Genomic DNA, 17923 nt, shown 5'->3' with positions numbered 1-17923 from the left:
AGTAATTAGTGCTTTTACAGTATGTTTGCTTTAAATCTTATTTTGATGCATAATTTGTAAATGTTGGTATCGCTAATTTGGTTGGATTATATTCTGTATCATACCATTTGCTACCAGTTAGCATAGCCAGTTTTTAAAGACCAATTTTTATCATATGAGACCCACAGTCCTTTCATATATTTAATTAGAATTGAAATTATGTAAATATTTTGTTCAGCACCTTTTTTGTCTAGTACAGTGTTTTTATTTAACTAAGGAGGGGGAGAAAGATCTGGGAAGAGCCGTGTTTCTCTAGGAAGAAGAGAGGTTTAATTTCGGAAAAGCGAGGCAAATATAGGTAATTTCGTTTTCCCTAGCATCTTATTAGATGGTTTCAAGAAGAGAGAGATTTGGTACCTTTTTGTGTGTTTTTAAGCTGTGCACTTAGATGGCTAACCAAAGTGTTAAGTATTAATGGAAGTCTGATTTCAAAAGTCACCATCAGACTAGAAGTAAGAAAAAGTGCTAATGGGGATTGCAGGAGACACCAAGGAAATTCAGCAAATGGTATCAGAACTTAGGAGGTGTGCCTTAGATATGAACAGAAAAAATATGTGGGTTAAGATACTTGCTGCTTGTATTGTAGTATGCCTAGGAAATTTCAAAGTTGAGAAGAGATCATTATTTTAGGAGTCAATTGGAAAACACATTGTACAGAATTCTGCCGATCTATGATAGGATTTTAGTTTGGATTCATCTTCTTACTGTAGTTCATTTTAAAAGAGGCAAAAATAGAGAATGAGTTGTGCAGTTTCTCAGACTGACAAATAATAAGAATTTTAAGAGCTAGTTAATAAGGGTTACAATAATAATAGCTAATAACCAACTTGGGCACTTTAAAAGTTTCTGTGCGTGTATTAAGTCATTTAATCTCCATATCAACACTGTGAGGTTGGTACTGTTAGTGCGCTTGACACACATAAGTAGAGGAGCCTGGAAACTGAACCCAGGCAGTGTGAAACTCCACTGTCCCTGAACTACCTTGTACCATCCCAGCTTAAGCAGAGACATTAAAAAGAATACCTTTGGATTTTTCCAAGATGAGTCTAGTATTGCCTAACTCTTCTCCATGCTTCTAGTCTTTCTTTTATTGCAGTCCATTTGGTATTTTTCCAGCTGAACTTTCTTCAGACTCTGCTTTGATTCCCATTACTGCCTTATTCTGAGTCTTTTTATTTTAAAAAGCCTGTCATGAGAGTTTCAATTTGTTTGTTAATTTACCCATTGATGGACCTTTGTATTGTTTCCAGTTTTTTCCAGATTATAACTAAGCTTGCTGTAAACATTATCATGCAGGTGTATGTATGGACATCTGTTTCCCATTTCTACTGAGTAAATAAATACTTAGGAGTGAGATCATTAGGTCATATGCTAAGTGAATATAGGAAAGTACTGAACTCTTTTTCTAGTGAGTGCCCCATTTTGGATGCCTACCAGCCATGTAAGGGAGTTCTAATTGTTCTGCCTCCTCACTACTGCTTGATACGGTCAGTTTTTTAAATTTAGCCATAATGGTTAGTGGTTTCCCTTTTGTGGTTTTTAATTTGTGTGTGTTCTTTTTAAGACTACTGATATTGAGCATCTTTTCATGTATTTATTTGCCATTCATATATTTTCTTCCGTGAAGTGTCCTGCTCTTTTGCCCATTTTTAACCCTGGTTTTTGTTTTCAAAAGAGTTCTTCATATGTTCTGGATATAAATTTTTTATTAGAAATATGTTTTGCAAATATTTTCACTTAATCCATAACCTGTCTCTTCATTTGCTTAGTGATGTCTTTTGAAGAGCAGATCTTAGTTTTGAAGAATTCCAATTTTCAAGTTTTCCTTTTTATGGTTCTTGCTTTTTGTCTTACCCAAGGATCTTCTGTTTTCTTTTTTTCTCCCATATTCTCCCTTTTTTAATTAAAAAAATAAGGCATAATTTATATACGATAAAATCCACTCATTTAATGTGTTCAGTTCAGTGGTTTTAGTATATTCACAGAGTTGTGTAACCATCACCACAATCAATTTTAGAGTATTTTCATCACACCTCAAAGAAACTCTGTACCCATTAGCAGTCGCTCTCTATTCTCCTCACTCTCCAGCCTTCAGCAACCATGAATCCACTTTCTGTCTCAACAGATTTGCCTATTTTGTACACTTCATATAAATGGAATCATGCAATATGTGGGGTATTTTTGTCTGGCTTTTTTATGTAGTATAATGTTTTCAAGATTTATATACAGTATAGTATGTGTCAGTAGTTCATTCCTTTTTACAGCTGAATAATATTCCATTATATGAATATATATCATGTATAGTTTATTAATTAATCACTTGGTGGAATGCCTAAGTTTTCTTGTAGGAGTTTTATAGTTTAAGGTTTACATTTTAGCCCATTTTTGTTTGAGTTAATTTTTTATAAGGTGTGAATTATATTTGTTGAATATACCATCCTTTCTTCACCCAGGCAACTTTGTCAAAAAATTATTTGTCCATGTATGTATAGGTCTATTTCTGTACCTAATTTTGTTCCATTGATCTCAGTGTGTAGACATTAATCAAAACCACAAAGTTTAATTATTGTTGCTTTATAGTAAGTCTTGAAATCAAGTAATATGAGTCCCCCAGTTTTGTTTTAAATTTAGCTGTCTTAAGCCCTTTGCTTTTCCATATAAATTTTAAATCAACTTTGAGAAACTACAAAAAAGCCTGCTGTAATTTTGGTTAGAAATGCATTGAATCTGTAGATCAATTTGGGAGAGAACTGACGTCTTCATAATATTGAGGTTTTCAACCCATATACAAAATGTATCTTTCCATTATTTTAGGTCAATGTTTTATCATTTTATTTTTATAAATTTTGCACATATTTTGTTAAATTTAATAAGTATTGCATATCTCTAAGTATTTTGATGCTAGTGGAATTAGACAATTTTTTTGGTTTGTCTTAATTTCCAACTGCTCGTTGCTAGAATGTAACATGTAACTGATACTTTTTTTTTTATAGCTTTACTAAACCCTCTTATATGCTCTTACAGCTTTTTTGTAGGGTCTTTTTGTTTTTCATTGTAATGTTGTCTATGAATAGAGATTGTCTTAATTTTTTTTTCTGATATGTATGCCTTTTATTTCTTTTTCTTGCCTGCTTGTGCTGTCTAGGGCCCTTTGGTATGGTTTTGAATAGGAGTGGTGAGAACAAACATTCTTGTTCACAGTCTTGGGGGAAAGCATTCTGTGTTTTAACATTGAATATGATATATTTAGTTTATTTTAGTATAGAGATTTTGTAGATATCCTTTATTAGGTTGATGAAGCTTCCTTTTATTCCTAAATTGCTAATGGTTTTTATCACAAATAGATATTGAATTTTGTCACATGGGTTTTTTTTCCTACATTTATTGAAATGATTATATACTTTTTCAGTTTGTTGATATGATAAATTATTTTGTTTGATTTTCTAATGTGAACCAAATCTGCATTTCTAGGGTAAACTCCACTTGACTATAATGTAGTATCCTGTTTATATATTGCTGAATTTGATTTGCTAATAACATTTTGTTAAGGATTTTTGCATCTGTGCATCTATGAGGGATACTGTTCTGTAGTTTCCTTATAAAATCTTTGTCTGATATGCTATCCTTATAAATAGTTTTCCCTTAAGTGGTTGGTAGAATTTTCCAGTGAAACCTCTGGACTTGGAGTTTTCTTTAGGAATGTTTATGACTATAAATTCGATTTATTTAGTCTATGAGACTACTTACTCATCCATCCATCCATCCCTACTAATCCTGAAGTGGGGATTTGGGTGGCACAGCATATATGACAGTTAGTGTCTAGCTCCTTTTTTAAAGTGTAAACTTCATAAAATCATGGAGTTTGTTTTGGTCATGTGTAGCTCCAGTGCTCAGTATTCCTGGCACCTAGTAGACGCTTTATAAATGTGTGTTAAATTAACGACTTTAATCCTTTTGAAACTTGGATGTGTCTTATACTTTATATGTGCATTTAGCAGGATCGTCCCCTTTTTCCAGAAATGTTGTTATTAAATTGGTGGCAAATAGAATATTGTTGAAGTCTTCCCAAGAAATGACATTATTGTCATTTGAACAAGCTCTTATGTACTGTTTGTGTTGTTATTCATTTATATGGTTTAGCCTCCCCGCTCCCCCGCCAAAGATTATGTGTACATATAGGATATTCTGTGGCCTTCTTAATGTCTACAACTATAGATAGGTGAGTGAGTGAATGAATGGGTAAAAGAACTTAGTTTTGAATGTCCAAGTGCTCTGCTTTTCGTATTTTGAAGTGTATTTTGCTCTATGTAATTGTCAGTATTTCTCACTAACCGTATTAGTTAAATCAAGTATTTTCAATGTCATGGAGAACTAGCTATTTAATCTGTGATGAATTCTTTTGGAAAGTGTTCTATCATCTCCTTCTTTCTAAAAGCTTCTTTTTTCATTGACTTTTCTTAAAGTGAAACTCTGCCATGTTATACTTCTGGAAGACTTCAGAGAACTAAGTCTGATTTGGGTTTGACCTGACATAATCGCTGTCCTGTTTAGACTTCTCTAAAACTGAAGTGCCCCCTCTCTGTTTGCTGCTTTGAATCGGGGACAACCAGGGGTCATTTCAGATCCACTAGGGCTTCTCCAAGCTCACGTGACTGTCCTCTTCCGCCCTGATTTATACCTCCTTCCTCTCACCCTGAGACTAACTTGGCTCCTGTTGTTGAGGAAGCTGAAGGTGGATGACAGTTTCCTTCCCTGAAACTTGCTGCCTGTCTTGTCATCCTTTGGCATTTTTATCTCTGACATGACACTCACTCCTAAATTGGATGACACTGACTTGCCCTTGGATGAGAATGGCAGACTTGCTTCATTATCTCCTCCACCTTTGGGCACATGCAGATTTTCCTGATCCAGCTGCTGCTATCCAACCGTATTTCTGCCTCAGCATTAGGTAATGAGCTCTTTTTTCATTTTTATTTCAGAGAGACCTCATCGGGCTTACTGACAGCACTGCTCTGAATGAAATCTTTTTTCTTCTTTCATTCTTTTGAAATTGACCATTGGAATTGTTTTGCCTTATAAATTAATTTTTTTCTTCTTCCTTCTTTAAATTTTTTCCCCCCAGATGCCCCAAAGTACATGGCATATAACCCATCATTTGAAATGTAAGGAGAGTATTTGCCCTTTTCTTTCAGTTCCTTCTTTATTTAAAAACCTATTTCCTATAAAAAAAAAAAGCATGGAGTAGGTTAGCATTCATGCACTATAAAACAGTTAGATGAAAATTCTGAATAATAATTGGGGGAAGTGGTATCTGCTTATTACACATTCCCCTTAGAAAACACTGTGAAAAAAGTATGGTTTGCTGTATTTTAGAGACTCCGTAATTACCATGTGATGTGAGTTGTTATGGTAACAGGGTTTTCCCCCTTCCTATTAAATAACAGAGTAAATGGTTGCTTGAGATGTGATTGAATTGTCAGCTTTCAAGCTAATGTTATCCTGATGGGAAAGAGGAGGTGGTGGGGGGGAGGAGACTGAGCAGGAGAAAGAGGGAGGCAGGGAGGGAGCAGAGAGAGAGTTTTAAATGTCCAGAAAGCACCTACAAAGCAATGTGTCATTTTGCTTTAAAAATGTGTCCTCCACAAGCCTTCCCTTCTCATCTTCCAATCACTATTTGTCAGGGGGCAGGAATAACAAAAAATTATTCTGTGCAAACAAGATTACTACTGACAGAAAATTGAAGCCAATTATTTCTTATTTATAAATAATGGGACATTGAGTGGCTTTGGGGGTCTCTAACACTAAGTACAAATGGTTTTTCTTCTGGAAATGTGGGAGGAGTGTGTGTATATCATAGACCAAATGTAGTGGCTCAGAACCGGTGTGTCTGTGTAGCAACTGAAGTTAAATATTTTTTTTTCTCTTGATAATAATATGTACATCTGGAAAGCATGAAAATGCTTTACTTTGTGACGCTATGGTTTTAAAATGAGTAGCAAACTCTTTACCTGTTGATTTTTACATGCTGATCTACCTTACCTCATTCCAATTTTACAGTTGAACAACCTCACCAAAGCTTGTCTTACTGGATGCAAATTATTTAATGAAGGGCTGTTAAAATGGGAATTTTCTTATACATGAATAATTACATTTATTACCATCACCCAGGAGGCAGAAAACATTACCAAATTTCTGAGCAATGTATTCTGAACAGTAAATTATCTAACTAGGTGGCCAAGCAGTCCCTTCAAGAAAAACATGTGTCCATGAAGGAACAAGCTCTTCTTTTTCATTCTCTTTCACCATTCCCCTTATATTTGTGAATTGTGTTTCTAAGCAGGATATTATCTATTGAGCTAGTATTCTAAGTGTACATAATTAGAACTTGTATGATACAAATTTAAAATTTTAGGAAATTTCAAAATATAAAGTTTACAATACCCTCTTTAAAATTTTGCCTTGTCACTCACGGTGTTTCTGTCTGGAATTAAACATTTCCTAGCCAAAACATTTTGGACATATTTCATAAAATTTCATATATCCTCAACAACTTGCGTTTGAGTTTAACTGTGCCTACTAAAAAAAGTTTTCTAATGTTGTGTTTTCCCACATCATAACTTTCTGTCATTACTTGTTTATAGTAGCATGGTTTTCACATGACAAGATTTTGTCTTAAAGCAAATACTGTACATTTAATTTCGTTAAATTCAGCAGTTACATAAGTGAAAACTTACTGTGAGTTCCATGGGAGGGATTCTGGGATGAACAGGAAATGATCTCTGCCTTTAGGATTGTATGAGATTAAGGTCCATACACAAATAATCAAGATGGAATCTGTTGAGTATTACAGGAGAGGCATATAGCGCACTAGAAGTATAGGGATGGGAGAAATTATTTCAGTAAGTAGAGGTAGGAAGACAGGGCATTCAAAGCAGTGGAAGCAGTCAGTGAATGCAAAGGTCCTGTAGAGTATAGAGCAGGCTTGGGAATTGGTTTATAACCCAGGTCAGCCAGAATACAGGTTAAATGAAAGAGAGGAGCAGAAATTCAAATGGGGAAATTGGCTGAGGATCTTAGCCAGCAGAGTTCTTACACGACAAGTTATTTCTTAAAATAAATGGTGTACTTTTGATTCTAAAATACTTTGAACAGAGCCCAAAGGAATTTGGGCTTTATTCTTTAACAAGCCATCAGAGGTTTTTGGAAAGAAGTTCTGAGTTAATGTAATAGTAGCAGCACCATTGAGGATGTATCAGAAGGAGGAAAGATTTTACACTGTTAGAAGATCACTTAGGTGGCCTCAATAATCAAGGCAGGACCAAACCAGTGAGGAAGAAAGTAGGGACAAATACAGTAAACATTTCAGAGGTAGAGTTGGCCGTTGAGTGGAGGGCAAGGGAGAAGTCCAGGATAAATCAGACATTTCAAACCTGGGTGACTGCGGTATTGATGGGGTAATATTGATAGAAACAGGAAAGATAAAGGGATGAGTGGATTTTGAATGATAATGACAAACAAGTGTACAGAGGGTAATAGGTGTTTGGAGGTGAATATTTGAGAGGTGCATGTTCTGAAAGTAGTGATTTCAAACTGTGTGTTTTACATTTTATTTGTATTGAGTTGTAATCTACATAAAGCAGGCTTCTCCCCTTTTAGTGTACAGTTCTATGAATTTTGAGAAGTGAATACGTTTGTCCAATCAGTACCGCGGTCAAAATAAGAACAGTTCTCTGACCCTGAAGATCTCCCTGTACTCCTTTGTGGTCAGCCCATCACCCTTGTCCATCTCCTGACAAATGTGAATCTCTTTTATGTCCCTCTAGAGTCCTGAGGACCACCACAAAGTAGACCTGGATGATCAAGGGGGCTGAGCACCAAGGCCTCAGCCTTCATCCTTACTTCGTCTAGGCAAATTTTACTTCTCTGTTCTCTGTTTTATATGTTGGCATTTTACTCAACATTTACTTAACATTTGGGGCAGGGTGGAAAAATGACGTAGCTAAATATTCGAGAACTGTTTTTCGACAGTGTTTCCAATACCACTCTGAGCCACTGTTGTCTCTTACCTGGGTTTTTGCAGGAGGCTCCGAGGTTTCTCTGCTTTAACCTTTATCCCCGACAGTCTCTTCTCCACCTAGTGGTCAGCATGATCCTTTTACAATGTAGATTAGATCTTGTCATTCTTATAGTGACCTGACGTCCTGAAAAGTGACCTGGAAGGCCCTGCTTTCTCCTGTGAATTGGCTGCTCTCCCTCTTTGCTTACTCTGTCTGCTGTCACGCGGTCCTTCTTTCAGTTCCTCAGACAGGTCAACCATGTGCTCACTTTAGGGAACTTTGCCTTATCTTGAGTGTTTGTTTTTTAATTGAGGTAAAATTCACATAACATAAAACTAACCATTTTAAAGCTTCAAGTGTACAATCCAGTGGTATTTAGTATGTTCACATGTGAAGCAATCACCTCTATCTAGTTGTAAAACACTTTCATCACCCTCCAATGAGACCATGTATGCATTAAATAATCACTCCCCATTGCCTCCCACTTCTTCCTCTCCCCCCGCCTCCTCCCTGCCCCTGACAACCACTAAGTTGCTTTCTGTCTATATGGATTTATTCTGTATGAATATTTCTGTCTGGAAATTCTGGAAATTTCATATAAATGGAATGAACATTAACCTATATGGGTGGCTGTACATTGAATTGGAATAGCGTCCTAAAATCTGTTTTTGTTAAAAAATGGCCTAGGAGATCTCTTTTGCCTGTAACACAAGTGGAGAGTAAGGATGTGACTGTATTCAAGCTGTTTTCCTAAGCACCTCTTCAGTAAGGGAAAGAGCAAGAAAGTGCATTTTTAAAGAGATTTATTCACAGCTAACTCCCCAGAACACTAAGACTAGGTATAATCTCATGAAACATGGGGAGTTCAGACTGGTGTCTGGGCTCAAGCACGACTGCGTCCCTGCGCCGACCTTCAGATGTGGTCTGAGCAGCAGGAGCAGGATTAGCTTTAACCTTCAGTTTATAACCTCCTTTTGTAGGTTTCCCGGCATGAAAGTCTTTGTTCCTAGAAGCTCAACGTTTGATTTGCTCATTTTCCTTTACATTTTTTCCGTAATACTTTTTTTTTTTAAAACTCAGGTTGAAGAAGCAGTTGAGACCATTGTCTTTCCAAAAAAATGTCCACTGCTCTTTTTGCCAATTTGCTGAAACTGTGGAGATTCTCAGTTGTGGAGTGATGTCCATGGGTTATTTGGCAGCAAAATTGTTAAATATTTTGAAGTTCTGAAATAAGAAATAAGCTTTGGTTGTGGTGCTTAAGCGTCCTTTCTGTTAAGTCCAGGTCTCAGAATAAGACTTAAAGATAGTTACTGTATATTATGAAAAGGGAACAGAATTGATAGGAACAAAGGTAAAAGTCCCCACATTTTGGAAACAGAGAGCAAGGCCGTGGACTGATTAATGCCTCCACAGCTGGCAGTGTGAACTAGGTTATCATCAGCTTCCTGGATAACAAGAGAACAGGAATTGGTGGGCCCATTCCTTTAAGGAGCTCTGTTAACATGTGAAGAAGGTTTCCCCTACTGTACTGGCTAGAGTGGGTTCTTCATCAGAAAAACAAGTCACCTGTCTTTATAATTTTTTTAAGTTCATCTCATGACCTGAGTATCTTTTTCATACTGTTTATCTAATTTTTTAAAAAGAAGCAATGGAATGAGGGGTAATAGATGGTAGACAGAATCTCTTTGTTCCCATAGATGCTTCATAATTGTGCCTTGTAATCTATGTGTGTCCGTTTCTGGCTCTCCTGCCCATTTCTGCGCGCTCTGCAGACACTGTTCAGTGGATAGTCCTCATATCCTCCCATACATAGACCCTTGCGTGTAGTAGGCCCACACTAAGGCTGGGAGTAGAGAAAATGCCAGAGGCCCTGGGAGCCAGCTATATTCAGAGAGGTTGTTCTCTCCCCTATCACAAAGCACTTGAGAAAATTAATTCCTGTAATACAGAAAAATCTCCTTAAACACTGTAGTTATGATGATTCTGGGGTAATTACATAGAAATTTATCCTTTTTCTATATTTGTTGTTGCTTTTCTCTGAGACATAGACTGAAGTTTCAGTTGCTGGAGTTTCAATGAGAGGAGTTACAGGAAACATGAAATGTGATGCACTGTGACTTTTTGTCTTGAGGGATCTTTCTTTAACAGAAGCAGACCTTGGGAAGATTTGTTGCAAGATAGCCATATACTAATAGGTAGAAACAGAAATGGCTATGAAAACCAGATGTTTTGTCTGGGCCTGTCTTCAGAAACAGGATTTCAGTGTTGGCATGTATCATTTTTCTCTTGTTTACCCACACTGATTAAAGGGCATTTATCCAGTGGTGTGCACAATTGCTGTGTGCAGTACTCATTTGCATGCCATCATGGTTTCTACACAACATGATATTTCTGTTGGCAATTTAAGTTTATTACTTCAGAAATTGTCATATTGGTAATCCAGGATGTGAGCAATATTTATTTTTATTTAAAATTACTAGGGGGATTTGTTAGACAATACCTAGTTTCCTGACATTGGCGAGAGGCTCTGCAGACTTTCCCCCTATTTTCAAGGACATATTTGTATTACACATACATCTTAGCTTGTTATTATTGTAGGGTTTTATTTGCTTTAATTTAGAAAATTCCAGGCTTATTTTATTTTGTCTTTACAAGACTCTATAAACTCCTCTCCTTTGAAAATATCCAGAAGATCTTATTTGTGGTTCTGATCCTAGACTGATTTGGTTTGTTTTAGTATCTAAACCATTTAAATGAGGGGAAGGAAAGAATTGATGATACAGTTTTAATTTTAGTCTGTTTTAATACTGTGCAGTCTGACTTATGTTTTGGTATATTTCCCCCACAGGTTCACATCCAGCTTTCCGAGTGGCACCGTGCAATTTTTCTCCCACAGGCCTGGCTTGCCTATATGAACCGTGCCTATCACGCCGTTTTACAGGTAATGAAACTGTAGAGTGGGTTGCTTTAGGGAGTGTCTCCTTCTTAACCTTAAGTTTTACTACAAGTATGTATTTTACTATAAAAACACTTAGGAAAATAGCAGTATCAAAAATGCGATGGTATTTTTGCTCATAAAGAAAGTGAGATACATATATATATATATAACTGCACTTTAATTTTAAATGTGACGCCCGCCCCAAGTCTGTGTTCCACCCAGACCTCCCCTTGAGTGCTATCCTTCTACGTCCTGCTGCTTTTGGAACATCTCCCCGATGTCCCAGAGGCCCCCCCCGTGGCAGCCCCACAGCACCTCAACTTGAGCTCATCCTCCTACCCCATGCCTGTGCGCCATCACACTGGACCTGCTCGCATCTCCAGCTTTACCTCTTACCTTCCCCTGAATTTTTGGCCCTGCTCAATTTCCTTCTTTTCCCAAACTCAGCATGTCTTCCTGAACGTCCTGGCTTTTACCTACACCATTCCTTCTGTTGCAGGCACTGCCCCTCCCTCTGCCTGCCTCACCTCTACTTGTTGTCTTGAAGATTTTACCTGTGTGCCTTCCCTCTCCCCCACTGGATTGTGTACCTCTCCTGTGTGCTTCCATAGAACCACATTTGCCCTTTGGAAGCCTTTATCATCTCAGTTATGTGTCCGAGGCCTCCTGGTTGTCTCTGCTCCTTAAAGCCAGGAGCCGTTTGTTCCTCTCTGTTGTCTCAAACCTGACATCGTGTCTAAAACATAACAGGTGCTCACTAAATAAATGAATTATACCCAGTTTGACTTTTTTTATTCTAATAATACTTTAAGTTATAGTTTGTGAGTTTTTTTAATTAGGATTAATTTTTAATCAGTTTGGGAGTATTGCAACAGTTACCAATATAAGAAAAAACGAGCTCAGTCCTTTTCCCTAGCTTCGAATTCATTGTTAAGGATGATAGAAAAAAATCTGATGGTACTTGCATAATTTATGGCCTGAAGTAAGATTTTCATGAAGTCTTAGCAAGTGAGGTGTTATGGTTAAAGATAATGGCTGTCCTAAAAGATCGGGGTGATGGGGCGGGAGCGGGTGGCAGGGGCAGAGGAGTGACTAAACAGCTTGGCATTGATGTTCTCATCTTAAATTTAAACCTTGCTACCACATGTTATTGAGTCTAGAATTTATAAAGTACTAATGCATCTTCAGAGATTCTGATTGACTAGAACTGAGTAGGGGATTAGGAATCTCCATGTTTACCAAGCTGCCAGGTGATTTTAATTCAGTCTATCAACCCTACTCTGAGCAAAAGTGTTTTAGATGGTTTCCCAAACTACACTGGAATCTGCATTTTCAAGACATCCTCTTGGAACCATTGTTTCCTTTTGCTTCGCTTACACCACTTTTTTATCCTCAGCAGCATCCAGGCACACAGTTTTGAATAGATGCATAGGTGAATTGAATGAATTGCTCATACACACACTGAACCAATTATAGTTTGTGCTCAAGAAGAGTGAGATTGCATGTCAGAGTATGCACTTTTTTGCACATTGTTTTTCCCTGTGTAATTTTGCAGTGTTTACCTTCCCCAAACATTTATGGAGCACCCTTTACTGGCCAGGCCCTATGCCATGTATGTGTGGAATAGAAGGAGGAATTAAAGTGTTTCTTCCTCTCAGTGAGCAACCAGTCCAGTGCAGGAAACCTAATGTGGGCACTAGCAGCTCCAGTACAGATCTTGGATGCTTTAATAGAGGATGTACAAAGCCCTACAGGCACCTGGAGCTGGCAAGAAGAACTCCTTCTCCAGAAAGACCTGAGAATTTTATTTAGCTCTTAGCATAAGGAAGGCTAAATTGAACAGGATTATAGTATTGCACATAAATGACAAACAGTTGATTTAAAAAAAACCTCCATGGTTGTTGGGTTTTTTTTTTTTTATAATAAGAGCTACCATTTGTTGAATAACTAATGTGTGTCCAACACTTAACGTATATTATTTCAATTAATCTTTACAGAAGCCCTTTGAAATGGGTGTTGTTAACCTCATGTGTAATAGGATTGTAGATGGGGAAGTAGGGTTAGCTAGGAAAGCAAAGCAAACAGCACAAAATCAATGAGAGAACTAGAACTTAACCTGCTTTTGTCTGACTCCAGAGCCTCAGCCTTTTCCACTGTTCATGCACTTTCCCTAATACTGTCATTAGTTGTAACAACAAATAATGCCAACTGGTTTAATATTTAAGAAGACAGATCTATTCATAAAAAGTCTGCTGAGAATTTTTGGTGATACAGGTCAGTTATTCTGCCTTTCTACTATTGTGGGTGATAGTGTCTATCTTTATCACATAAAATCTCTTTCCTTTGATTTCTAATAAGTCTAGTTCCATTGGGAATTAGTGATTAAGAAGTGAAACTCAAAGTATAGATAGACTATAATAAGAAGATTTTCAATATTATTTGAAAGTCCAGCAATGCTTTTTAGGCTATCACTATTATTTGAAAATATGCTGGTGCATTTTTAGTGTTCATCAAGTCTTTTTTTAAATGAGCCCACACACTTAAATAGAATTTATGGCATCTTAGAAGAATTAGAGCAACTGCCAGACTTCTCGTCTATATGAAGAATTTCTCTCCCGGAGGATAACTCTTCTGTGCAGGAATTATAGTTAGTTCCATCTGGTGCTAGACATATTTTGTAGCATTAAACTAGAGGATCGTTTAGAGGAGCCATGTTTTATTCAGTAAGCCAAGGAGATATGCTAAAAGGTGCATTCTACATTATTTCCCGGAGGTTGATTATAATGTGAATAAGTTTGAGATGTGAACAGTTCTAGTGCCTTTTGCTTAGGCGTCAGCTTCCAGCCTTATCTAATTTTTCCACAAGAATGTGGGGCTTTGAATTACAAGCATATCAAAGTGGTTGACATGGGGGTGTATTTGGATTTCTTCCCATTAAGATGAAAAATGCAGATACGAGTTGATGGACAGTTCCAAGTCCATTTTGGGAAGGTGCCCTCTACCGTTGTCTTTACCTTGCTGCCCTTGTGGGATGCAGAGCAGGTTAGAAGGGCTCTTAGGGACTGTGAATATGACCTCAGACAGGACAGAGGAATTAAAACAGGTCGACTGCAGATGCTTGTTCCTGAGTTGGTCAGCCTGCTGCACAAGAGTCTGAAATCAAAACCAGTCAGGAATTGTGACTCCTAGCAAAATACTCTTTGACCACTTGTAAGGGTTTTTTGTTTGTTTGTTTTTAATGTGCAGGTTTAGAGCTAGGGAAATTGCTCACTGTAATCAGCAAGCTTTTGGTAACAAAGGCTGAAAATTTTTTTTTAATTAAGAAGAATAGGTAAATTAATAATTGGAATTTTCAGGCAATCCAAAAATCTCAATTCAAGTGATCATCTCAGCTTTTTCTCACCCAATGACTGTCCCCTGCCCACCTGCTCCCCCCCCTTAACCACAGCTGTTAACCAGAAGCAGAGGTAGCTGAGTTCAATGCCACCAGATCTCTGTTACCAGCAGGTGAAGAATTGGATGGCAAAGTGGATTTGAATAAATAGCCTAACACAGGCTGGGTGGAAGGGGTTAGAGAGGCAGTTCAGAAGAGGAGATTGAGAAAAACAGAGACTGAGAAAGAAAAAATGAGAAATTTGCTAGTCACAGTGAAATGGTTGTACTGGTTTATGGCTACAGGAGAGATTAAAAGAGTGGGCCTTCTCAAGATGCTGCACATACACTGGCTTTTTTGTGTTTTATTTATTTCTAAACAGATTTTTAGCCTTTTAATTTCCTATTTCTTACCTTTTTTTGGAGAAGCACTATGGAAAATAAATGTTTTAGGAGGAAAGAGGCATATTTAAGACGCATAACAAACAGATAGGCAATAAAAATTATTTTCTATTTTGCCTACCCTCTTGGGAGACCAATATCAATATTAGATATTAATATTTTGCCAGTTGAATCACTTCTGATACCTTGCTCCAAGAAACTGAAAGGAGAGGGAAAGGGCTGGGGTTCTGTCATTGAAAACATGGAGTTGGGGGTGATATGATTGAAGTAAACAGAATCTTTGAAGAATGTGAACAGAATGCCCATGAAATCTCAGAGTGCCTGAACTGGTGAGCCCCAGCGCACTGTGTGCCTCCTTAGATGGAGGAAACCATCCTTGTCTTCTTCAGTGAATTTACAGGTAGTAACAGAGTATATGAGAGAAATACAAAGACATGCAACTGTATATCTGAATATTACATCTTGGGGAACCTTTTACTCTATAAAAGTATACAGATTAAAACTATGAATTATTTCAAGAAGGATTTAGATACTGTCATGAGAGAACAGCTTATATGAAGATAATAAGGGGAGTTTGTTTTTAACAACAAACCTGGTAATGGTTGCTCTTATTTGTCATCGGTCACTGCTCTAAAGAGACACTTTTCCGCATTATTTAATATCATGCTGTAATACCATGAGTTAGGTGTCAGCTATATGTTACAAATGAGGCAACTAAAGCTTTGAGAAATGAAGTAACTTGCCCAAATTTACACAGTAAAATTTGAAGTAAGTGGAAATGGCATTAGATTGGGACATTCAATCCCAGAGCCCAGATCCTTAACCTAAAGCTATATTGCTTCACTCTTTGGGATATAGAGATATACTTTTCTTCTGTAGAACATGCCTTAGAACTTTAAAATCAGTAAGTAAGAAAAGGCAGCCAGTAGAAAAATGGACAGAATAGGAAACCCAAATTGACAATAAACATTTGGAAAGATGCTCAATCTTAGTAAATGGTAAGATGAAAATTAAAACCATAATGAGCACCATTTCACACCTGCAAAAATGGTAAAAATTTAAAAACCTGACAGTTCCAAATGCTAGTTAGGATATGAAGTAACCAGAACTCTTATTTACTGCTTATGAGGAGGTAAGCTGCACAACTACTTCTGAAAATGGTTTGGTATTACTCAGTAATACAATATGCAATCTAAGTTCTTGTCCAGTTCAGGGTATATCAATAAACCAGTATTTTAATTACATTTAAATAATGTAATTGGTGATGGAGTAGAGGGGAAAGCATGTGATCAAAATAGGCCTGAGTGTAAAAAAATTGAACAGATAAATATTTGAAGGCCTTGTTCTTAAAGATATTAATGATATTAGCTATGTTTTTATTACATGATATAGGTTGAGATTATATCTATAAATTCACTCAGGAAATAGAAATGTAATATGCAGCTATTTGAGAAAAAAATTTGTAATTCATTACCTAAATCTTAAGTGTTATGTACCTACCGTACTCATTTTCTACCATCCTGTTATAATGCTGGTACCCAGACCCCAGTCTTGGTATAATGTCGTTAAAATTATCAGCTGCTGACAGAAGCTATTTATTATCATATAGGGGATTTTTTGGAATGGGACCCATAGAATTCAAATTTGCTTTTAATAGATCTCTTGAAACAAAGTGCTTTGCACTAAATTTGCCGAAGTGCTCTTTGCACTATACACTTAAGGATTTGGTGAATGTAGAAATCCCTGAACCATGATGTAATTCTCTCTCCTTACACATCCTTTGTCATATCTGATATCCTATCAGGAACACCTAAGGCCAGTTGGGAAAGGATACATCTGTTACCTACGTGTTTTCCAAAGACATTTTAAGATAATTTTGGTCACAGAGTTTGCATGCTGATTTATGCTGTGCTTTTTGCAGGGACGAATAGCAGAGCTGGAGCTGCAATTAAAACACGGAAAAGAAGGACCTGAGGAGGTGCAGTACAAAAAAAGCACAGCCTGGCTCTGGTAAGGGGATGGCATTCCGCTGCTCATTATTCGATATGGGAAACGAACTGTGAGGGAGAAGGTGGCCACTTTAAAGACTTTAATATTGGAAATGTAACCTCTCTGTGAGCCTAAAGGGGAAAAGGCTGAAGATCTGATAGGTGTATTTTCCATCTCTTTCCCAGAAGTAAGATAAGAAAGAGAGCTTTGTATTCATGAATTTTGTATATATATTTTATTGTTTTCTAAAGCAATGTGGTAATCGTTTGTTTTTCCCTTTTTCCCCTTATTTTATATGCTTTTAAATGAAAATTGAGTGTTTTTCCCACTCATTTAGTCAAGGAATTCCCTTCTGCTCCCCTGATCCCCCCTCCCCGAGACATCTTCATTATTAGGAGCATCTTTTCCATGTCAGGGCTTTAATTTCTTTGACAGACATCCCCTAGTGAATTCCCACTATATTATCTAGAAATGTATAAGTGCTGGCACATTAAAAGCAATTTAAATTGTTACATGGGTTGGGATGAATACCTTGTCAGATTAATGTTGCAGCAGCTTAAATCTAAGTAAAGTGCCCAGAATCTAAATAGCTTTGCCTGTAGCTACAGGTTTCTTTAATATAAAAATCTGTTCATCAAACAAGGATACTTGGTTTCAGTTTTTTACTTACTAACAACTGGCATATGTAGAAAAGCAGAAGCTCTGTGTGTATTTTTGTGTATGTGTGCATGCATGCACACATTTAACTAATTTAAGTTACATTTCCTAGATTTATTTTAAAAATGACAATGCAGTTTAAAACATTATGACATTGGATTTAAGCTTAGAGATTAAGAATTTGGATTTTGCTTCCTATTTGCTATTTTCCTTTACATGTAGTTTTAATTTCATCTTCTGAAAATGATAATTTGGGGAGTTGTATGTTAGCTATAGTCATCAAAAAATACATAGAGACATACAGTACAAAAGATTGAGAGAAAGGTAAAAATCAAGCATAACTCCAAGATTTTGACTGTGAATCACTAAAAGCATGGAGTTATCATTTATGTAGATGAGGAAGACTGTAGAATAGCAGGTCTGTCTGGGGTAGAAATCAAGTTTGAGACTTGCTAAGCCTGAGATACCT

The 17923-nt window shown here is 36.9% G+C and overlaps 1 protein-coding gene across 8 annotated transcripts in view; it reads left to right on the top strand.

Moving 5' to 3' along the window:
• The window catches only part of FOCAD (focadhesin), a 234736-nt gene that overhangs the window by 158025 nt on the left and 58788 nt on the right, over window positions 1-17923 (top strand). For all 8 annotated transcript variants that reach the window (XM_031449632.2, XM_064490168.1, XM_031449629.2 and 5 more), the window contains 2 exons: window positions 10945-11037; window positions 16730-16818. In XM_031449632.2, coding sequence (XP_031305492.2) covers window positions 10945-11037; window positions 16730-16818 — 182 coding nt within the window. The remainder of the gene's footprint in view (window positions 1-10944; window positions 11038-16729; window positions 16819-17923) is intronic.

Source organism: Camelus dromedarius, chromosome 10, assembly GCF_036321535.1.
Source record: "Camelus dromedarius isolate mCamDro1 chromosome 10, mCamDro1.pat, whole genome shotgun sequence".
In the NCBI taxonomy this organism is placed as follows: domain Eukaryota; kingdom Metazoa; phylum Chordata; class Mammalia; order Artiodactyla; family Camelidae; genus Camelus; species Camelus dromedarius.
The sequence above is the reverse complement of the archived record's forward strand: the minus strand, read 5'-3'. Positions and strand labels throughout refer to the sequence as shown.